Source organism: Galeopterus variegatus, unplaced genomic scaffold, assembly GCF_000696425.1.
Source record: "Galeopterus variegatus unplaced genomic scaffold, G_variegatus-3.0.2 Scaffold1221, whole genome shotgun sequence".
NCBI classification, from domain to species: Eukaryota; Metazoa; Chordata; class Mammalia; order Dermoptera; family Cynocephalidae; genus Galeopterus; species Galeopterus variegatus.
In genome coordinates, this window is record NW_007727332.1 from 248937 (window position 1) to 273075 (window position 24139).

The window sequence follows — 24139 nt, forward strand, 5'->3', positions numbered from 1 at the left end:
ATCTAAGTAAACTCATCAGACCACGCACATTGATATAAGTAAACTCATCAGACCGAGCACATCGATCTAAGTAAACTCATCAGACCACGCACATTGATATAAGTAAACTCATCAGGCAAAGCACATAGATCTAAGTAAACTCTTCGGACCGAGCTCATCGTCTAAGTAAACTCATCAAACAGAACTCATCGATCTAAGTAAACTAATCACACCAAGCTCATCGATCTTAGTAAACTCATCAGACCCGGGCGGGAGCGCCGCCGCGCTTCCCAAGCGGCGCACTATCCAGTGCGCCACCGGGCTGGCCCCTTAAAACTATTTTTTTCCTGGAGTTAATAACTATCGTTATTCCCAAGCTCAGTTTCCTACATAATTAACACTAATTCAGCCCCAATCTTCCCCTTAATAGCTGTCAATATATTCAACTACATCGGGAATTCTATAGTATTCATCCTCTTGGTGACATCTCTCCTGGAGCATTCTGACCTTCTCCAAACTGGATTGACTATTCTCCATATTTGACACACAGATGTCATTCTGGGATATCACCTTACCATCATCATAGGGCTTTCTTTAGCCTGTTTTGAATTAGATACACATTCCTAGATCCCATGTCACTGCCTTTCTCCGTTCCTTTGAATCACCTACCTATTCCAGAGCTTCCCCCAAAAGTCTCTCTTTGAGACCGTACAAGTCTGAAAATGTCTTTATTCTACGTACAGTTAATTGATAGCTTATCTGTGTATATAATTTAAGTTGGTAATAATTTTCACTCCAAATTTTGAAGGTGACTGCTCCTTGTCAGCATCCAGTGTTGCCGATGAAAAGCCAAACCATTTTAATTCCGGATCCTTGGCATGTGACCTGATTTTTCTTCTCTGGAAATGTTTAGGGTTAGTATTTTGCTGTTTATTCTGAAATTCCACAATTACATACTTTCGTGTGGGTCTGTTTTCTTTCAATAGGCACTTGACAGTCCCTTTCAATCTAGAAAGTTCTGTCTAGAATATTTCCTTGAATGCTTTGATGATTTCCTACTCTACATTTTACCTTTACTCTTTTTCTCATATTATTCTGATAAGGGACCTCCTGGATAAATCCACCAGTTCTCTTATTTTTACTCTTCTATATTTACACCTCTTTATTTTATACCTTTTACTCTACTTTCTGAGCTATTTCTTCAACTCTTTTCTAAACCTTCTTCTGGGTTTTTCATTTCTACTATACTTAACTTCACCTATAAGTAAATAAATGCAAGCTAAAACAATGAGATTTTTTTTTACTTGTCAGTTTCATAATACCTAATATTGTCCAAGTGTGGAAAAACAATAAATGAAAACTCTTTGAAGGACAACTTTATAGTATCTATCAAAATTCACAAAACATACATAACTTTTGATTCAGCAATTCCACTGCTAAGAATTTGCCATGGATTTGTGTTTATTTTAATTAATTAATTTTAATTTTACATTTTTATGGGGTAAAATTTGATGTTTCAGTACATGCATATATTGTATAAAGATCCAATCAGAACAGTTAGCATATCTATCACCTAAACAGTTATCACTTCTTTGTGGTTATAACATTCAAGATCTTTTCTGGCTATCTTGAAATATACAATACAATATTATTAGCTTTAGTCACCCTACAGCACCATTTGTATTTGTACAAATGTTCAAAGATATAGATAAAAGCATTATTTGTAAAGAGCAAAAGAAACAATCTTAAATATCCAACAGGAGGCAATTGATTATATAAACCCTGATGTATCCATAAAATATGCAACAATTTCAAAAACAAGACTGATCTAGATATGCTGATATAAATGACTTCCAAACAATTTTTTAAGTGTGAAAAGCAAAGAGATGGAAGGATACATAAGTGTATGCTAGCCAGTGTTTAAATGGTTCCTAAATCCTGGATGTTCTTAAAAGTAGCAAATGTTTATTTCCTGAAAACTATTCTATAATAGATTGACCACCTCTATTTCAGACTTTATTAGTGATATTTCACAGGAATAGCACTAACGAAAACACTTACATGTCTATGTTATGCCAGCCTCTTATTTTCAGTGGTGTGTTAGAGATGAATTGTACTGGCTCAAGAGGGCCAACTGTTTAATACTCAGGAATTTTGAGAGCTTGTTGTTAAACAGTCAGTAGCTAGAAATTGGCCATGGTGGAGGTATTTATACCACAGAAATCAGCAAATACTACCAATTTGAGCTTTTTATTTTTCTTTTTGGAGAGCTGATTTACCAGTACACCATCACTCTTATTATACAGAGATGGGTTTAAGGTAATTAACAGATTTCTAGAGATCCAGTTCTGTCTAATAATGAGTCATTTCAGTCATAACCAAGGCATTCTACATCTCATTTTCTATATTAGAAGTAACCTTGCCCAAGTTAATATGACTATCTTTTTAAAGGTAGTAACAATCTATTCAAACATTAGTTTACCACTTAGATATAAATCAATCAAAAATCATATACCTTTCTCCATTATATTCTTCTAAGGAAATTTCTTGAAAAGCATCCAGAGGAAATAAATGATGGTAAGACCGTGCCAAATGGGGAGCAGACACCAAAGTAAGACCTAACAACAAAGCAGAGAGACATATTTAATAGCCCGAACCTTATAAAGATAATGGCTGAAAAGCCAAATGATGGAACTTAGGCTAAATATTTTCAAGTTTTTTTAAGACTGCAGGTGTGCATTCTTCAGTTTACCTGTGGCCATAAAAGGAGATTCCAGGATGTACTCGGTTCTGTCACTAAGTGTGTGACCTCTCTTGGCTTATTTGCTTACTTATAAATGAAATAAAATTCTATAAATCTGTTACTTTAATTCCTCATTCTACTTGTATACATTAATTTTATAAAGGTAAGAGCTGTAAAAATATCTACTAGATGTTTTGCATTGCCTTTAAAGAACATACTTTTTTCAAAAAGAATATCAGGAAACTCTTCTGGAATGCCAGGTTTATTCTTAGCAGTGGAATACTGGACACTCAATGGAAAAAGTAATCTATATCTCTCTGCTCAAATTAAATCCAGAAACATAGGTAGAATTCAACATTTACACTTATTTTAGCAGCAATATAGATAAGAAGTTATTCAAGAATAATGTACAGAATAATGAATAGTTGGTTTCTTACCACAGATTTTACATTCAACAGGAAGCTCACAGTACTTCGCCCGACATTGTGGGCAGAAATAGCCTCCTAAAGTAAGCCCTGGCTCGGTACTGCTATCCAAATGCCTATGGGCGAAAAAATTACTTTAGAAAGGTAATACACAAAGATATAAAAAGTTAGAGCTAAAGAAAATATGCTACCTTGATCTTAAAACCTTGAGTGTATTTTAAAATCTATTTAAAAGTCTATTTTAAAATCTGATAAGTGTGTCTTACAGCTCCCTTATGGTAGATTCATCTTTTTGGTCTTTTTTTTCCTCTTGTCCCTTTTATTTTCAAGTGTCTATTACTGTCTTGGACTTCACTAATCTTTTCTTCTGCAGTGACTGATCTATACTGTTAATCCCATCCGATGTATTTTTCATTTCAGACATTATATTCTTCATCTCTAGAAGTTTGATTTGGGTCTTTTTTTACCTTCCATATCTCTTCTTATCATTCTCATGTGCTTCTCTACTTTCCTGAACATGTGAAGTATATTTATAACTGCTGTTTTAACATCTTTGTCTACTAATTCTATTAAGTGTGTTATTTCTGGGTATGTTTTCATTCTGTGATTTTTCTCCTTGTTATGAGTCATACTTTCCTTTGCATGCTGGTTAATTTATGATTGGCTGTCAAACATTGTGAATTTTGCTTGTTTTGGATGCTGGATTTTTTTTTTTTTTGTATTCCCTTAACTATTTGGGGCTTACTTTGATGTGTTCAAAACTTGCTTTTAAGCTTTGTTAGATTAGTCCAGAACAGTCACTAGTCTAGGGTTCATTTGGTGCCATTACCATGGATTTTATTCAATGACTGTCATGTTAAGAGATCTTTCCACACAGACTGGTGGGAACTATTCCCTGCCCTGTGTGAGCTCTGGGGATTGTTCTACCTGCTCCTTTCCAGTGTTTCTTTCCCTGGCTTCTAGTAGTTTCCTCACACAAATGTGCTTATCAGTACTCAGCTGATGACTCATGGGCAAGTCTCTGCAGATCTCTAGACAGTTCTCTCCGTGTGGCTCTTTCCTCTCTGGTACTCTGCCCTGCAAAATTATAGCCATCTCAGCCTTCCCAAATGCTGAACTTTGATTCTTCAATTCAGCAAGACCTCCAGGCTCTGCGCTGCAGCCTGGAAATACTGTCTAGGCAGTAAGCTGGAGCACTCACAGGCCCACCTCATTTGTTTCCCTTCTTTTAGACATCATTATCTGCACTACTTGTTGTCCAATGTCTGGTTTTTTGGCAGGAGGGTAAGTCTAATCCCTGTTACAACTTTATAGCTGGAGGCAGAGTCTTGTTTGTGATTTTTTTTTTTTTTGTCTTTTTTGTCTTTTTCCATGTCCGGCAACGGATCGCAACCCGCAGTGTTGCCCCCGTACCGGACCGGGGACCGGCAACGGAACTGCAACCCTCGGCGCTGCTCCCGCGCCTCGCTCAGCCAGTGAGCGGGAACCGGTCTGTATGTGGGATCCGAACCCTCGGGCGGGAGCGCCGCCGCGCTTCCCAAGCGGCGCACTTATCCAGTGCGCCACCGGGCCGGCCCTTGTTTGTGATTTTTAAGAATTTCTTAAATTTAATTTTGTTTTATAATTATGTAAAATATAAAGCTCTAAAGTTAAAACAGGCTAGCTGGTTAGCTCAGTTGGTTAGACAATGGTGTTATAACAACAAAGTCAAGGGTTCAGATTCCTGCACTGACCAGCCACCAAAAAAAAAAAGGTTAAAACAAGGTATATTCACAAGAGTCTAGGGTCTATCTCTCTGCCTTTCCCTACACACCCACCAAGGTAATTTTTTTTTTTTTTTTTTTTTTAGTTTTTACTTTCTATTTCCATTACTATTGTTTTTATTATTAACATAAACAAATATGTATATCTACCCATATTTCCACCTTTTTAGATGATTGGTAGCATACTACACACTTCTCTCTACCATGCTGTTTTACTTACTAATGTATCCTGAAGATCATTCCACAGAAGTACAGAGAGATAGTTCTCACTACTTTTTACAGCTACATAGAAGGTAATCTTTTAAAAAGTCATTATACTTCAAGCCCATCTTTTTAGTTCACAGAAGAAATTTAAAATTTAAAAACATTATCACTGACAATTTCAAGGTCTTTACTTACGCCATGCTGAAAGAGGGTTTTGCATCTTGATCAGACAAAGAAGCAATGGTGTGCTGAGGAAATCCTTCATAAAAGAAAATGTATTACTTTCTTTTTCCAAGCAAAGAGCAGAATTCCGGAACTAGGAACCTAAAAATGTTCCTACCAGAAAGCCAACAAAATTGTACAAAAGCTCTCTTACCTGCCTCTTAGATATGCATATTTTATATAGCATTATGAAACTGACCATAATTCTATTTTTTTGTGTGTGTGTGTCCGGCAACGGATCGCAACCCTCAGTGTTGCGCCCGTACTGGACCGGGACTGGCAACGGGATCGCAACCCTCAGTGTCGCGCCCGCACCTCGCTCAGCCAGTGAGCGGGAACCGGTCTGTATGTGGGATCCGAACCCTCGGCGGGAGCGCCGCCACACTCCCAAGCGGCGCACTGTAGCAGTGCGCCACCGGGCCGGCCCCGAAACTGACCATAATTCTAAGCTACAAAAAAAGGAGAGGAAATGGGTGAAAGAACTACCTATATATACGACCTCAGATTCTAAAGTTCATATCTATATTTTCTTTTTTTTTTTCCCTTTGGCAGTTGGATAATACAGGGATCCAAACCCTTGACCTTGGTTATATATATTTTCTAATTTAATAACAACACTGCTTTTTAGAAACAAAAACAGATCATAATTTTTATATAGTTTCTAATACAACTAAAGCTTATGTTAGTTACATGGTCCACTTTCAATTTAACCAAGCATATCCTTTTTTATTTTGGGTGGCTGACCAGTACAGGGATCTAAAACCATGACCTTGGTATTATACGGCTGTACTCTAACCAACTGAGCTAACTGGCCAGCCCCTAAGCATATACTTCCACATTTAAAATTCTGGAATGCCCAAACCTTTCATGTAGTTTGTCTTTGGTATATAATTATAAATTATGAAAACATGGTCAGGAAAAGCAGAAACCATTGAAAAGAGAGAGATTTTATTATATAACAATTTAAAATCTATGTATAAAAAATAAATAAAAGGCAAATGACCAATTGGAAAAATATTGGTATGTGCTGACTGAGAAAGAGTTGATATTCCTAAAAGGACTCTAACAAATCAATTTGAAGAATAAATTATAAGTTTAAATAATGGGCTGGCTGGTTAGCTCAGCCGGTTGGAGTGTGCTGTTATAACACCAAGGTCAAAGGTTCAGGTGCCCATTTAAGGCCAGCAGCAAAAAAAAAAAAAAATTAATTAATTAATACTAACTTTTAAGGGCTGGCTGGTTAACTCAGCTGGTTAGAGCATGGTGCTGATAACACCAAGGTCCAGGGTTTGATCCCTGTACTGGCCAGCCACAAAAAAAATGAAAACAAATAAATAAATAATAACTTTTTTTTTTTCCTTTTTGTCTTTTTTTTTTACTGACAAGTAACGGGATCGCAACCCTCGGTGTTGCGCCCGCACTGCGCTCAGCCAGTGAGCGGGAACCGGTCTCCACATGGGATCCGAACCCTCGGCGGGCTCCCAAGCGGCGCACTCTCCAGTGTGCCACTGGGCCGGCCCTAAATAATAACTTTTAAATGGACTAAGGAAATATATCAGAAAATCACAAAAAATTAGCCAACATGATATCTAAAAAGTTTTATTCTAAATGCTTCATCTGTGTTAAATCAGTCCTTGGAACACACAATGAGGTAGATACTAGTATCATTTTATGGATGAGAAAACAGAGGCAAGAGAGGTTGATCAGTAATATAAATAGCCAAAAACAAGGTAAGAAAGCATTCCATCCTACTGACATTTTAAAAAAGCATAATTAAACAATGAGATTCTAGGGCCAGCCCATGGCTCACTTGGGAGAGTGTGGTACTGATAACACCAAGGACATGGGTTCAGATCCCTATATAGGGATGGCCAGTTAGCACACTTGGGAGAGCATGGTGCTCACAACACCAAGTCAAGGGTTAAGATCCCCTTACCAGTCATCTTTAAAAAAAAAAAGATTCTTTTCATATTTAAAAAGTTATGCCTTTTTTCAATATAAATGTAATAAATATTCACTAAAAATTTTTTCAAAAATAGAGGAAAAGGAAAACATTTTATTTTATTTTATTTTTTTTCCTTTTTGTCTTTTTTCGTGACTGGCAACGGATCGCAACCGTTAGTGTCGCGCCCATACCAGACCGGGACTGGCAACGGGATCGCAACCCTTGGTGTCGCGCCCGCTCCTTGCTCAGCCAGTGAGCGGCCGGTCTGTATGTGGGATCTGAACCCTCGGCCGGAGCGGCGCCGTGCTCCCAAGCGGCGCACTGTAGCAATGTGCCACCGGGCCGGCCCAAGGAAAACATTTTAAATGATCCTAAATCAATCATTCTCCCTTCCCAGAGCGGCGCCGTGCTCCCAAGCGGCGCACTGTAGCAATGCGCCACCGGGCCGGCCCAAGGAAAACATTTTAAATGATCCTAAATCAATCATTCTCCCTTCCCTGAAAAAAAAAAAAAATCACTTTGAGCATTTTGATATATAACCCTACAATCTTTGTCTTTGCACTGTTTGTATCATACAGCTTTGATCATATAGTACAGAGGATTTTGAAGCTTATTTTTTAAATTTCTTAATACAAGTATTTTTCTATAAACACAGTGTTTTTATATCTTTTTAGCCTTAATAATAAAGAAAGCTAGTAGTGTTCTCTGAGTGACAGGACTACAGTAATTTTAATTTTCTTTTTCTTGTCTATATTTTCCAAAATGGCTTCAATAAGCATATTTTTTCCAAAATGTCTTCAACAAGCACTTTTTTCATTTAAGTTTAAAAAAGAAGAAATTTTTAAATGTTAAAATAACTTATGCAAATAAACATAGAATGCCTAGTTTGAGCCAAAATGTATATTTTAAAAAGTCTGTTTTAAAATAACATAAAATGAACACTTACCCATACGAATAAGTGAGCATTCAGAACTTGAGCTGGCAGGAGGAGGACTGACATGATGTGTTAGCAATTCTTTGTAATGGCTTTCATCTAAAATAACATGGTATGTGCCTAACAAGATGAAAAGTAAAAGAAAAAAAAATTGGATTTGTAGATATAAGAATGAATTATAATTTCTGTATAACTCTATAAAAGTTTTATCACCTGAAAATGTATGTTTTTGAAAATAATTTTAATTAATTTATCATTTTAAAAAAACCTTATTTAAATAATGTCTCTAAATCAACTTCTCTAGGAATAACTATAATTACAATATAATTAAAGACCAGTTGTGAAATCTTTACAAAGTATTACATATAGTGGAATTTGTAGCTTTCCAAGAGTTATACTTCCTCTAAACACTGACTACTGCATTTTGAGATGATTTCTTATAGAATCAAAAATAAATTTAACATGATTGCCCATATTTCGGACTTTACCAGATATGAACTGATTTAAGTTTAGTAGCTTAAAAGAGATTAAAACATCTTTTTGGATATCCATACTGGCCAGCCACCCAAAAAAAAAATCCAGATTTTTTTTCTTTATATTTAGTCTCTGTAGAGACTGTCAAAAATTACCAATGCCGACCATTTTGCAAGTTGTCACAGTGGGGTATTGGGAAAAGTTTTCAATTAGCATTAACTGCACCTCAGATTAACCTCATTGGCTATGATACTGCCACTATGCAGAACTTAAAAAAAATCCTAATTATTTCTTACATAGTAATTATAAATATTGAAGGTATGAGATACATACCACCAGTTTCACGAGCAAGTACAGTGCAAACCCGAACCTCTGCAGACAATCCAATAACAGACACTCTAATTTTAGCTGCCTTTAGGGTCTTCATAAAATCCAAGTAAACGGAGAGTTTTAGGGGAAAAGAAAAACATTTAAGAACTAATGTATTTCAAAAAAAAAAAAAATTAATGTATTTCAAAAATAAAGTAAGCTCTGAAAACTAGTGATAAATTCACTACAGAATTATCTTTAGAGTTGTAACTTTGGTTTTGATTTATTGGTTCTACCTTGATTAGATCATAAATATTAGATGGATCACAAGTTGTAAGGCTGCTGAAGATGATCAGGATTTCTCTACTTGTATGTCCAGGCATGTGTCTAAAGAAATATAAAATACACTCCAATTAGGTTTAACAAATTACACTAGAGAAAAATGTACTCAAGGTCTACACACTTAGAGTACAGAATACCTCATTTGTTTCAGCACTGCAAGGGAATGAATTGTGAGCATATTTTAAACACTATAATGTATATTTTTCTAAAATGAGCTACACACTTAAAGAAATTATTATTATTATTATTTTTTTCCTTTTTGTCTTTTTTTTAATGACCGGTAACAGGATGGCAACCCTCGGTGTCGTGCCCGTACCGGGGACCGGCAACGGGATTGCAACCCTCGGTGTTGTGCCCGCACCTCGCTCAGCCAGTGAGTGGGAACCGGTCTCCACATGGGAACCGAACCCTCGGCGGGAGCGCCGCCGCGCTCCCAAGCGGCGCACTCTCCAGTGCGCCACCGGGCCGGCCCAAAGAAATTATTTTTTGATTAATAAATATTTATTGAGTACTCTCTTAAATTCTGGAAATAAGAATGATAAACAAGACTGACAAGGTTCCTGACATCATGAAGCTTACATTCTAGTAGGTTTGTTTCATACAAAATCTAAAGTGTGCACTGAGAAATATAACAACATCGTATGGATCAACTTTAAGTTTTATATGTGTGTCTTAACAATAGTAACACACTTCTTTCTTGAAGACTATTATTTAACCTCATGATGATCATAGAAATCATAAACATTAATCTTATGTACCAATTAATTAAATGATGGCTTATGGGGTTTTAAAATTTGGTGGGCTATTTCCCCCTGTACGGGTTGAATATCCCTTATTCAAAATGCTTTGAACCAGAAGTGCTTGAATTTTGAATTTTTTTCAGATTTCAGAATATTTGCAGAGTACATACCAGTTGGACATCCCTAATCCAAAAATTCGAAATCTGAAATGCTCCATTGGAACATTTCCTTTGAGAGTCACGTCAACATTAAAAAAGTTTCAGATTTTGAAGTATTTTGGATTTCGGATTAGGGATGCTCAACATGTACTAAATAGGAATTATATGTTATTTGGAGCAATTTTTTCAGTTAGTTATAGCTTTTCTGCTTATATTTTTAAGGTTATGATTCCAGCTTCCACTTGTAGATGTTGCTATTGTGCTTACCTTTACTGTGTGTGTTACCTCCTTCTCATTTACTTCAAAACTAGAAAAATGTCTATTATATAAAGGTATAAAGTCTGAGCCAAGGAAGATTATCCAGAGATAAAATATATGAGATTTAAGTTTATTGACTATCTCCTTTGGGGGTCTTAGCTACATTACACATAGTTGAACTTGCTGGAAATGTGTGCTATTAATTTACAGGCGTAGTACAAAATAAGTTAATAAATGTCATAAAGGTACAAACAACTCACAATTATTATACTACATTAGATTCCATATGCAATCCATTTATCTACTAAAATGTAAAATAAAAATTACTAACCAACACCATGCTAAACATCATAAATGACATTACATATTTTTCCTACTTAACAATTTTGTTATAGCTGAGTTTATGGAGGCCCATATTAACATATGAGGGTACTTCAAAAAGTTCACCTCTCAATTCTGTTTTTCCAGAAACTCTTTGTATTATCATTACAACTTAACTCATTCAAAAAACTTCTATATCAATAATCAATAATAAATGGAAAATACTAACTTTAGAGTCTGCATAGCCATACTTAAGGAATTATAAAGAGATGGTTCTCCATGGCAGGTCATATCTACAGCTTTCTTCAGAGATGCTATGTGTTTTCTTGGGTTTCCTAAAATAGAAATGGAATAATTTACTTTTAATACAATTCCATATATACATTAAGAAAATTTGTTTATCTCAAATTGATGCTATGATGCTAAAGAACAGAATCCTTTCGATTTATATTTTTAGCAAGATACACTTTTATCAGAAATGTTTGGTAGATAGTCCCACTTTCTACTGAAAAACAGAATACAAATAATTTCTTTTTATCCATTAGCACATATATTTAAAATATTAATGAAGAATGCATAATTTTTACTCAATATTTCCATGTTTCATCATTTTTAAGACCAATATATTTTCACGTTTAACATCTCTGAAATCGGCATGTGTCTTACTGGCAGCCAGGCAGCATTTGTGACATGCTGCCATTGCCTGCTCATGTGGGAACCTATGAATAGCTCTTCATATGTTGTTGCTTCAGTTGCATTATGTACATTGTGCTCTTTATGTTGGGTTCGTTTAACTGCCATTTAAAATGTTTTTACAGAGGTTATTAATACAAAAGTTTATATTTTTATGTAGAAAGACATGGAACAGAACAGTGAGATATAAATTTGTTATTAATGAAGCAAATATTCATCAATGGGAGAATGTCTGCAATTCCATATTTTTCTTGGGGGAAGAAAACAAGAGCTTTACAAGACCTAAGAAAGGAAGATTTCCACAAATAGACAAAGGATGTGTAATGTTGTGTTACTGAAATAATATCTGAAAAGACGGCCTTTTTTTTTTTTTTTTTTTTTTTTTAAAGATGACCAGTAAGGGGATCTTAACCCTTGACTTGGTGTTGTCAGCACCACGCTCAGCCAGTGAGCGACCCGGCCATCCCTATGTGGGATCCGAACCCGGGGCCTTGGTGTTATCAGCACCGCACACTCCCGAGTGAGCCACGGGCCGGCCCCAAAGACTGCCTATCTTATGCCATGCAATACAAAGGGAGGAGAAACTACCAAATCCTTTAGAGTTGGTGACAGACATGTCAAATCACCAAGAATATGGTGTAACCAACTCATATATCATTTGCTATTGTGTCAAAGTTTAACCATTAGGACTTCTCCATCTTAATGGCTCATAAAATAAAGGTATCTTACAATTGATGGAATCTGAGATTCAATGAAATATGGTATTCTGCAAACATTTTCTCTTACTTCAACAGTCTTCATATTAATTAACAATAATCAAAATATCATTAAATTGATTTTATCATATAACTCATCAAACTGCTTCCATATTATCGAACATTTAAGTTACTTCCAACCTGTCACTATTAGAAGTAATGTATTCTTTGTGTAGAGTGAACTTTTTTTTCTTTCATAACATTTCCCAAGAATAATCTCAGGGAATAACCATTTTTATGCTTTTCCAATTTACAAGACTATCAACACTATAAGAACTAATTTTTACTAAACTCGTTTATCAAGTTTTTACCAAGCAATATATTGCTTCTGAAACTTAATTTTGCTCACTGAAAATACATAAAATAAAAAAATGTTATTGAGTTAGTTTAATTTTTAATAGCCATTTAGTTTGGTTTTTTGTTGTGAGTTATGTCTTCTTTGTCCACTCATCTACTTGCAGCTTTCTAGTGTTCTTATTTATCTGAGTAAGTTTATAACACCAACCATTTGCCATTATTTAATATTCATTGAAAATATTTTTTTTCCTTTTTGTCTTTTTTCGTGACCGGCAATGGATCGCAACCCTCAGTGTTGCCCCCGTACCGGACCAGGACCGGCAACGGGATCGCAACCCTCGGTGTTGCACCCGCACCTCGCTCAGCCAGTGAGCGGCCGGTCTGTATGTGGGATCCGAACCCTCGGCGGGAGCGCCGCCGCGCTCCCAAGCAGCGTACTGTAGCAGTGCGCCACCGGGCCGGCCCCCATTGAAAATATTTTAGATTCATAAAATTTTAGAGATGAAAAGTACCTCACTAAGTCCAAATACTTTATTTCATAAGTATAAAAAAAAAAAAAAAAACTAAACAAAGGAAGTAATTTGCCCAAAGACATATGCCTTCCTAGTTGCAGGACCAGCAGTGTCCAAACTTAGAACTTCTGGCTGTCTATCCACTTCCCTCTCTACCATACCATACAAAATATTTTTAAAAATCTTTCCCTGTGTTGTGGATACAGGAAAAAAGCAGACTACATTAGTGTTAGTGTGGTTTACAGCAGTGGTCCGATTGGAGGGAGAGAGGTTGACTTCAAGAGGCCTGTCAGAATCTCCAGAAGACTTTTCATCTTTATACATATAACTTTGCTGGCATCCACAGAAAACAGCTATTAATTTGAGGTGGAGGAAGGAGAAAAGGGTTGGCCCTATATCCCTTTCTTGGAGAAACAATCCTTCCTTCACTGTATGAGGGTACTTCAAAAAGCTTATGGAAAAATGAAATTAAAAGATAATACAAATATTTCCATGTACTTTTTGAAGACCCTTCCTATAACAATTCTGCTTAGTCCATGTGGTGCTGACCCTGCTTCCATACTGCTCTGGGCACAGGCATGTGGTGCAAACCTACCAATAAAATATTTCATTCTTCTGGCCACTCTGACTGTTTATGGATTAGCAGATCAGAAGTAGGGTGAATAAGATTCCTCCCTCGACTTGTGCTGAAGCTATGGACTATGAGAGCCATGTAGATACAGAACTATTAATAGACATCTATCCTAAAACCTTACAGAAAACCTGTCAGAGAATGAAGCCAGACAAAGCCACGACCCCTGGAAACAACTATATGTGAAATCAGCCCACCTCTGAACATAAGCCAATAATTTCCCTGTTGCACTTAAGCTAGTTTGAGATTCTTTTGGGGGGCAATTGCATTTCTTGGATAACTCCAGGCTACTGTACATTTCACTCCTTACCACTACAGTGAAAAACTATTTATGATGAAAGTATGTCATTTTCCTCATATGTGTTAGTGAGGATAAAAGGTTGAGAACCAATTTAAATCACAGTATATTTCACAGAAAAATAAAACCGAATTAGTGTATAAATCTGGAACAGCACAAATACCAAAGTGAATAAAAACTGCCATTATTATCTTTTAAGAGACTAAAATTCAGTTAGGGATGTCATGCAAGCAGAAAAATTGATTGGTTAACAATTCAATTTTTATACTTTTTGCACTCAAGAGATTTAACTTTTTAAAAAAATTTAAGTGGATTTTATGAATGGTTACAATAATTTTATCTTAACATTTTCAGGATAAGAATGTATAGTTCTTAAACAAACACATTTACTTTCAATGTAATACTATTCACCACTGTGCAGAACTCAATTTGGAACAGTTAATCTTAGATCCCAAGAGTTTAATGGTGGAGTGGGCATTATAAAGTTGTTTCCCTTAGAGAGCATACAGGAAGCTTTCACTTTATTTATTAGGCAGCCATAACAAGGTTGGGTAAATAAAGCAAAGTCCTTGAATTCTGTAAAGGTAATTTTATGCATACCTGAGAGTTCAGTCAGTTTCTCAGCTCTTTTACTCTTAGTTACAATTATTCCAATCTCAAAATAAAAACAAAGATGATTATTAATTTAATATAACAAATTATTTTCTCTTGATAAGAATTTCATAGCTAAAATAAATTATTAACTACAAAAGAAATAAGTTACATGTGAGAAACTTTTTCTCATGGTGTTTTTGACAAATTTAGCTATGAGTTCACTGTACATTCTTTAACTTTTAGAGTTATTTTGCTTTTCACTGATAAGTGTACCAGAAACTCGTACACAATCTGGATCGCTTAATAATGCATAAAATATATGCCCTATTTAAAAAAATAAATTACATTTGGCATTAAAATATGAATCTAATTCTGAATACCATCACTTATCTACATACCTGACTAATAGGATTTTGATCAAAATATTCCTCTACGAAGTATTCCAACAACTGTTTAAAGAAAACAAAAAGAAAATACTAGATAAAGGTAAAATAACAACCACTGCGAACGTGTTCAATTAATATTTTGTAAAACCTATTAAGAATCACTTCTCAGGCTGACTGGTTAGCTCAGATGGTTAGAGCGTGGTGTTAATAACACCAAAGTCCAGGCTTTGATCACTGTTCTGGCAAGCTGCCATTTAAAAAAACAAAACCAAAAAAAAAAAAACTTCTCTTGATTTTTAAGCTTATAGATTTTTTTTTAAATGTCTGGTAGTAAATATTTTAAATAGTAAGAACTTTAATTTGAAATGGTGGGTGATGAGATAGGTTTGAGCTAGGTTTTAAAAGATGGAACCATCTGGACATGTCAGAAACAATCTAAACAAGGAAAAGATCCATTGAAGACATTGAGATGAAACAATGAACACAATTGAGGATGGGTTCTGATAAATTAGGAACAACGTGACTATGTCTGTAACCTGGGAGACAGAGTCAAGTAAATCAAAGGAAAATGAAGATTCAATGAAGAAGAGAGAACTGACAAGGCAAGATTCTGACTTGGGATGAGAGCGTAGAAATGAAAGACACAAATAATTATCTCCTTTGGCTTCTCATTTCCCCAAATGATCTGACAGCACTTCTACTTAGCCATCATTTGTATTAACCAAAAAACAAAATAAAAACTATTGGTTCTTAAAATTCATTCTTTTAGAATTCATTGTCCTTCCCCATATTTAGTATAAAGTAAGTGATTTTACCATACCTTTAAAGTACATGTCAGTCTAGTAGGCTTTAAATCTTGGTCTTCCATTGTTCTTGATCCATCTACTACCACATAAAGGTGTCGCATCTACCAAAATTTTTTAAAAAGGTCAATTTTCAAGTACATTTTTCACTAAGAAGTAAAAATGGCATTTAATATTCATATATTCTATATAAACATTTTTGATACATTCTTTTAAAAGGTTTGTTGTTTTACTATTGTTTATTCTATCAAGCCAGAATGTTTCTCTAAGCCAAACTAATTCTGTATGATAAAAGGAAAAGTAATAACGTACCATTCCAAGTCGAACTTGTCCATGGTGTTCAAATACTCTGTTAAAATGATAAAACATTTTAATGAAATACCATATACTACCCCCAAAATCAATACAACTTTCCAACTAACCTACATTTTTTAGTGAAGTAAATTATTAACTTATGGAATACACATAATTATAGTCATTGTGAGTAGTCCTTGAAAATCCATTTCCCTGCTGAGGCAAGGCTAGGTTGCTAGGTCCTTCCCCTTACTCAGAACGTTACAGGTCAGTTTACCTGAAACACAGCCGAAATGAAGTACTATGGAATAGTTACAGGTGGACAGAAAGGTTTAAAGGAATGTATTTTACCTTTTGAAACATACCTTAGTAAGAGTTTACATACCTTTTTCTCTTTGCCTTGAAGAGAATGTCTTCTATTGTAGCTTTAAGTGATCCAGATTCATCTTCTTTAAGAATCTCCCTATAGCAATAATTCTTTGTTTTTAATTAAAAAGATGAACTCAAGAAAAATGAAAAATATATGAACACACAGATTTGCACACGAATTTTCAAAGCAGCAATATTCATCATAGCCAAAAATTGTAAAACAACTTCAATGTCCATCAACTGTGGACAGATAAACAAAAATGTGGTATAACCATATAATGGAAAACTATTCAGCAATAAAAAAGGAATGCAGTACTAATACATACTACATGGATGAGCCCTGAAAACAGTATGTTAAGTGAAAGTCAGACATCAGACCACATATTATATGACTACATTTATGTGAAATGGCCAGAAAAGGCAAATCTATAGAGACAAAAAGTAGATTAGTGGTTGTATAGGGGTGGAGGTGGGGATGGAATTAATTATAAATGGGTGTGAAGAATCTTATTGGAGTGGTTAAATGTTCTAAAACTGGTTTATGATGATGGTTACACAGCTCAGTAAATTTTCTAAAAAAATCATTAAATTGTACATTGGAAATGCATGAATTTTAAACACATGTAAAATATACTTCAATAAAGTTTAAAAAAAAAAAAGACAATGTCTAAAAGACAAGACAGGGTAAATAATGCCCTACTTACCATGTTCTTTCATAACCTCCTTCCCATCTTTTAGTTCTTTCGGGTTCTTCATCCATTGTTCTTTTAAAAGTGTAATATTATTCAATATTCTGTAAAATCCATTAGATTGTGAATTTTCAAAAGATATTTGTTACAAAATGCAGCTAATTAAATTTGAAAATTAAAGAGAGAGAACTAAACATAAAATGTAAAATCAGAACGCAAGGTCATCTTATTCTTTGTAATTTGTTCAATAATTGCTGGATAAAAATACAAAGTCCTCATGGACTGTTTTCCTATTTCCAAGAAAGAGTATTAATATTAATAATCATGCACAAACTTGATACCAATAGAAATAAGCATCGTTTTACAATTTGTACCCCAAAAATGCACTATATACATATGTGTCACAGGACAAGACCACAGAATTATGAGAAATGGGTATAGGTGTAGCTGAAACAAGATTAGCCACAGCTGACGATTGTTATAGCTGAGTGATGGATACATGGTGATTCATTGTACTATTTCTCTACCTTCATATATGTCTGAATTTTCTCATAATTGGAAGTTTTTAAATAGAATTTGTTATTTATAAATAGTTATTTATAATTGTTATTTATAAATGCTTATGCCTCATAATTCAAAAAAAAGGATATAAAGCCAGCCAGTTAGAGCGTAGTGCTGATAACACCACAGTCCTGGGTTCAATCCCTATACTGGCCAGCAAAAAGAAAAAGAAAAAAAAAAGACACAAAATGAAAAATATAGTATAACGTTCACTATTAACAGAAAAAGACAATGGAAGTATTTATTTAGTCATTCAATAAATAGGACAAATGGTTTCATCTGGATGATAGCATTAAGGGTGATATTTTTTCCCTTTATTCTTTTCTGTATGTTCACATTACATGTATTTATTTAATAATTAGGGATAAAATTGGTGGTGGGGGAAACCCATTAACCATAATCAAGTAATAAACTTCCCATCACACCCACCATCAATCCTCCCTAATGTAATCTCTTTCCCCACCCCATGCTCTCAGTTTCCTTCTTCCATAAATGAGATCAAAGGAATCTTAAGTGCCAAGACATTAAGAACAAAAGCATATCTCCTGTCACTGGCAGGGACAAAGATGAATTTTTGTGATGAGAACCATAACCAAGACCCTACCCTCCGTTTATATCATTGTTTCTATATTAAAATATATTTTAAAATATAAAGTATTGAACTGTAAATAGGCTTCTGGAATTAAATCCTATTGACAAGTTGGAGACTGCTTCTAAGGCACCACTTTTTGTGACACTTGCTGTAATCAGATGTTATAAGCTAAAATTCTGCATGTTTCCCATTGAATTAACAAACCTCTCCCTCACTTTGTAAGAGATTAATTTGTTTCAGAAATCTGGTGATCCACTTTAATATCCTGAAGTAACTAGAAGCGACAATAATTTTAACACTTATGTTATCACAACTCCCTATGTTGGTACCTTGTAGGTTTGATGATGAGTGTAGTAGCACAGGACACAGACATTAAACTGAATACTTTGATCCTGTGATTTTTGTATTTATTATGAAGATTAAAAATGAAAAGCACAATGTTCTCAATGTTTTTAAACTCAAATGCTTAAAAACTTGGCTACTTCTATCCATCACATCAATATTTAAATTACTTTTAGCTTATTATTATTCATTCTCTGAAGTTCAGAAACAGAGTGCGAACCAACGAGTGGCAACTGGAAGCTGGAAGACTTTTGGCTCCCTGTGTACAAGGATTTCTTAATTAGAGCAGCCTGCAATGGGAAATCACAGAGATAGGACAGGAGGCACTAAGCTCCCCAAAACTGCAGATCAAAGGGAAGTTCGAAGTTCACAATGCATGGCTGTTAATAGAAAAGGGATTTATGCATCCTGAAGATGACTTTGGAAAGATCTCCAATGTCCTAGGCTAGGCTATTCTTAAAATATCGCTGATCTGTTTCCTGGAATCCAACCCCAGAAAAGCCACATTCTCCAACGTAAGTCTCCTGGTGATTACTGTTACATGGACACGGAATGCTATCGGCAAATAAACGAGAGCGGCACCAAACATCACAATTTATGACGCTTTTGCTCACACCTTACCCTGCCAAGCACAATCAAGAGTGATTTCTGTCAGGGCCGGCCTGATGTGGGAGAGTGTTGCTGATAACACCAAGGCCGCGGGTTCAGATCCTATATAGGGATGGCCGGTTCGCTCACTGGCTGAGCGTGATGCTGACAACACCAAGGCAAGGGCTAAAATCCCCTTACCGGTCATCTTTAAAAAAAAAAAAAAAAAAAAAGTATTACTGTCACTTATTTTCAGGTGTGGAACTCGAAGCTCAAGAAGTTAGTAACTCGCTGGAGGCCTCACGGCTGGATCCAGGTCACAAACTCTAACCCAGAACCACAATCGCCCACACTCGCGTTTTGCCTTAAGGAAGGAGAACCATTCCTCAGACTGCAGCTCCTCCACACGCCCCCTCACACCGCCTTTCCCTATGAGGCCTGCCGGGGCACTTCCGCTCCCGGTCCTGAAGGCCCCTCCCGGCCGCCTCGCTTAGTAGACGGCCCGTCCCCGCCTCGACGCAGCGCAAACTTCCACCCGCGGACTCACCGATCCTGCCCGGACGACGCTCTGGCGGAAGCTCCGCCCATCCGCTCTCAGAGAGCCGCTGAAATTCTTCCGCCGCGCCCTGCGGCCGCGCAGAAATGTTCCGGCAGCTGCAGGCTGGGCCTGCCAGTGCAGGGCGCTCGGGTGCAGCTGCACCCTCAGAGCTGGCTGGGGAGGGTGCAGGGAGGTACCGCCCCTTCCAGCTCCTCTTCGCCAAGAAGCGAGAAGAGTGGTTGCTGTTCGCTCCCGGGAGGTTAGAGGCTCAGCAGTCTTCGACCTGGACTTTTAGGGGCTTGATTTTATTTCTAAAAAGCTGGGATGGAGGACGGTGACCACAGCAGCAAGGCCAGGCCCCTGCTGTGCAGCGGTATTCCGGAACTCCTCTGCTGCTCCTGTTGCTCATTCTACAAATATTTATTGAGCACCTCCTTTGGGCCTGGTACATTTCTAAGCCCTGAAGAAATAGCAATGAAAAACTGACAAAAATCCTTGCCCTCGTAGAGATTTAATTCTGCTAGGAGTCAGCTATCAAGAAAAACGTGTAGTGTATCAAACGGTGACAATGCTATAGAGAAAAATCAAGCATGTTAGGGGAAAGGGGCTGCGGTTTAGAGTAGGGTGGTCAGAGGAGTCCTGAGAAGACAGTTGAACCATGACGCGAATGAGGGAGGGAGTTAACCATGTTGATACCCAGGGGAAGAGCTCTCCAGGGAAAGGGGCTACAAGTGCGAAAGCCCTGAGGCACATTGGTGTGGTTGAGCGACTGCAGGAGTGAGCAGGGGATTAACGATGGCCCCTGAAACCACAAGGGTGAGGTGGGGGTGGGGGGATGTGAGCATTGTAAAAACGTTGACTTTGGGGGCTGGTGGGTTAGCTAAATTGGTTAGAGCATGGTGTTACAACACCAAGATCTAAGGTTTCGGATCCCCTTACCGGCCAGCCAGCAAAAAAAAAAAAAAAAGAAAGAAACCAAAACTGATTTCAGATGTGGATCCTAAGACTCAACTAGAAACGGTTCCAAAACATACATAAATTCATGGCAATCTTTTAGCATAATTACAACTGACACAATATCCTAACATGTATAAAGTCGCAGAATAAATAAACCAGCCAAATGTTTTTTCAACTTGTAAACTAAAGGACAGCTATGAAGAATAGAACAATCTGTTCTTTGCCCATGGATGGCTGGACACAATCACAGGTTTAGGAAACTCATGAACAGCTAGCTCAGCCAGTGGATTCAAACTGCAATACAAGAAGTGTGGAACGTGAAAGATTGGAAGAGGTAAACTATTCCAATACCTATAGATGAAAATAAATCATTCCAGACTCATGTAAAACCTCCAGAATTGACTGCAACAGTGTCTAATAATCGTGATCTTGATATGTAAACTCTATTTGTTATATCCTTAAAAGCATTTATTTGTTCATCTATGAATAGTCATGATGCCAAGCCTACTGCATTTTCTGCCTATAATTCAAAATAATTTATACCCTAGAGTTGCACCCAGTACAGACCAAGCATATGGAATTGGATGATACATACACTCTTAAAAACACAATTTGCAGGGCTGGCCTGTGGCTCACTTGGGAGAGTGTGGTGCCGATAACACCGAGTCAAGGGTTACGATCCCCTTACTGGTCACAAAAAACAAACAAACAAACAGACACACACACACAATTTGCTTTTTAAAAAATTGTTAAAAGCTTCACCTTCTGGCTTAGGGAGACAGGTGTAACTGGCTATATTTATTAATCATTTTTGGACAAGAATTGTTTTAAGTCACACATTAAACTACCTTCATAACTTTGAGACTGTGAAATTACTACATATTACAAGTATCTTTTACAGTTAAAAAAAAAAAAAAAAAAAGTGAGGTAGGGAGATTAAGTAATTTGTTCAAGGTCCCACAGCAGGTAACTGAAGGGCAAAACAAGAATTCGACAACACTCGGTTAAGAACATGGTGTTGAAAAATAGGACAACACATGCAGGCAACAGTAAGCAGGTCCTATGGCAGCAACTGGAGAATTTGTCATAAAAAACATGTCTTGGTTATATGAGGGGACTTCCAAAAGTTTGTGGAAAAATTAAAAAATGAATCTTTCCATAAACTTTTTGAAGTACCCTTGTATATTCACGTTCTTTTTCAAACTCCAAAGTGGCATTCTTCTAACTTACTAACACAATGTTTTCTAAAAACTACCCAAATTATTTAGGCATTTTTGCTGATTTCTTCCCATTAGAAGGGTTAATATGAAACACACAAGGGATGATGTAGTCCTCCACCTAGTTTGCCTTTTTGCACAAGAGATGGCATGGTGGGGGGTAGTAAAATCATGAGCTCCAGGAGATTGAATACAAATTCTGATTCCCACAGCTAAGCCTTTGAAAAAGTCCAGACAGGAGACACTTCCTAATGCTGAAGAGGAGGATGTTTTTGTGTGAAGAACTCATAAACCCAGTTGAAGCTAAGGTCCCTGGAGCCATGATTAAAGAACTCTTCTGCCCTGACCATTCTTTACAGTACATACCCATTGAGGTCTTTACAGGTAATTTAGATGTTTCATATGAAACATTTCATGTTACAGGTACTTAAAAGCACTCAAATTAAGATAGGATACTTTATTAACATCAGACAGACCAATCCCACATTATCCAATGCTTTAATTAACAAGATCAATTTAGGATGGAAGTATAGAACCACAACAGACCAGGATTCCAATCCTTAGTTTTGCCACTTGCTAGTGTGTGACAATAGGCCAGTTAATCTATCAAATCATTAGTTTCTTTATCTGTAAAATGAGAATAAGAAATGGTTACATGTCAAAAGAATTATGATTTATTGGGGTTATATGAAAAAAATTTTTAATATGAGGATTATATGAGATTTATGTGTATACAATAGTAACTATAATTTACTATAACTAATAGGAGACTTTATTTCAAATAATACAAAGCACATATGACAAAACATTGACATCCGTTATTTCTGGGTGGTAGGCACATGTATGTTTATACTTTACCATATTTAAAATTTTTCAAAACGAAATACTGATGCTATCTAATTTTACTACAAAATCACGCATGTAGGGTATTACTTTATGTAGGGGACCTTTATGAAGTGGACCACATACATGCTTTCACAACAAATTCCCTGAAGCAATGACTTATAGCAGAAAGCAGAATTGCAGACATTAGAACCTTAGAAGGTCAGAAATGGGAGAGACCTCTGAAATCTAATCTAAATCTCCTATTTTCCAGACCAGGAAACTGCCTGAGTAGCCTTTCAAAGTTACATCCAGTTAGTTAATGCCAACACCAATAGAAACATCCTGATCCTGGCTTCCTGAAGTGGTCTTTAGTGTAAGTATCACATGTGAAAAATTATTTTCTTATTCTGTTTTGTATTTTAAAGTCCAATTTTATGACACAATTTTACAATTGCAGACTCTTGCTATTTCATTTCCTTCATTCAGCTAAATAGTTTTGTTTTTTGAGTACATCAGCAAATTTGCCTCCATAAACTAAGTAAATTGACTCCCAAGAACAAATACGTAGTTAAAATTTTAATACATAACAATCAATTAAGGTGCTCAAGAGTCCTTCCCATTTGGTGCGAATCCAAAAGCTATGAAAATACCTTTTGTGTTAAGTATGTGCAGCACATAGAAAATTAAGAATTTCTGGGCCTGCCCCGTGGCGCACTTGGGAGAGTGCGGCACTGGGAACGCAGTGGCGCTCCCGCCGCAGGTTCAGATCCTATATGGCGATGGCCGGTGTGCTCCCTGGCTGAGCGCGGTGCGGGCAACACCAAGCCAAGAGTTGCGATCCCCTTACCGGTCACAAAAAAGACAAAAAAAAAAAAAAAGAAAGAAAATTAAGAATTTCTGGGCCTGCCCCGTGGCGCACTTGGGAGAGTGCGGCACTGGGAACGCCGTGGCGCTCCCGCCGCAGGTTCAGATCCTATAGGGCGATGGCCGGTGTGCTCCCTGGCTGAGCGCGGGGCGGGCAACACCAAGCCAAGAGTTGCGATCCCCTTACCGGTCACAAAAAAGACAAAAAAAAAAAAAAAAGAAAGAAAATTAAGAATTTCTTCAATTTGAAGAAATGAATCAGTGTTATAATAGAAACATCACTTAAAAGTTTATCTTTGGAAAATAATTCAGAATTGTATATAGAAAATTATATACTTAAATGTCTGAATTGCATACTAAAGATTAGTTCAAAGATTATTCTTCAAAAGCTTTTCAGAAAAGACAGTCTAAAACTGAGATGATGATCTTAAGCAACTTGGTTAGCACAGTATTATCAGCTCATTTTAATTTATTAATAAGAATTTGAATTTTTAAAAAAAGTGATGAGATTTAAGGG

The 24139-nt window shown here is 36.4% G+C and overlaps 1 protein-coding gene across 1 annotated transcript in view; it reads right to left on the minus strand.

Moving 5' to 3' along the window:
* Nucleotides 1-19374, minus strand: part of LOC103592793 (general transcription factor IIH subunit 2) — a 23073-nt gene extending 3699 nt beyond the window's left edge. The window contains exons 1-14 of the mRNA XM_008575642.1: nt 19255-19374; nt 17154-17242; nt 16466-16543; nt 16099-16135; nt 15804-15890; nt 14996-15046; nt 14604-14658; nt 11047-11152; nt 9295-9385; nt 9023-9110; nt 8228-8335; nt 5310-5373; nt 3160-3263; nt 2495-2597 (exon numbers count right to left, since the gene is read on the minus strand). Of these exons, the coding sequence (XP_008573864.1) occupies nt 2495-2597; nt 3160-3263; nt 5310-5373; nt 8228-8335; nt 9023-9110; nt 9295-9385; nt 11047-11152; nt 14604-14658; nt 14996-15046; nt 15804-15890; nt 16099-16135; nt 16466-16543; nt 17154-17209 (1028 nt within the window). The 5' untranslated portion in view covers nt 17210-17242; nt 19255-19374. The remainder of the gene's footprint in view (nt 1-2494; nt 2598-3159; nt 3264-5309; nt 5374-8227; nt 8336-9022; nt 9111-9294; nt 9386-11046; nt 11153-14603; nt 14659-14995; nt 15047-15803; nt 15891-16098; nt 16136-16465; nt 16544-17153; nt 17243-19254) is intronic.
* Nucleotides 19375-24139: the final 4765 nt, after the last annotated feature.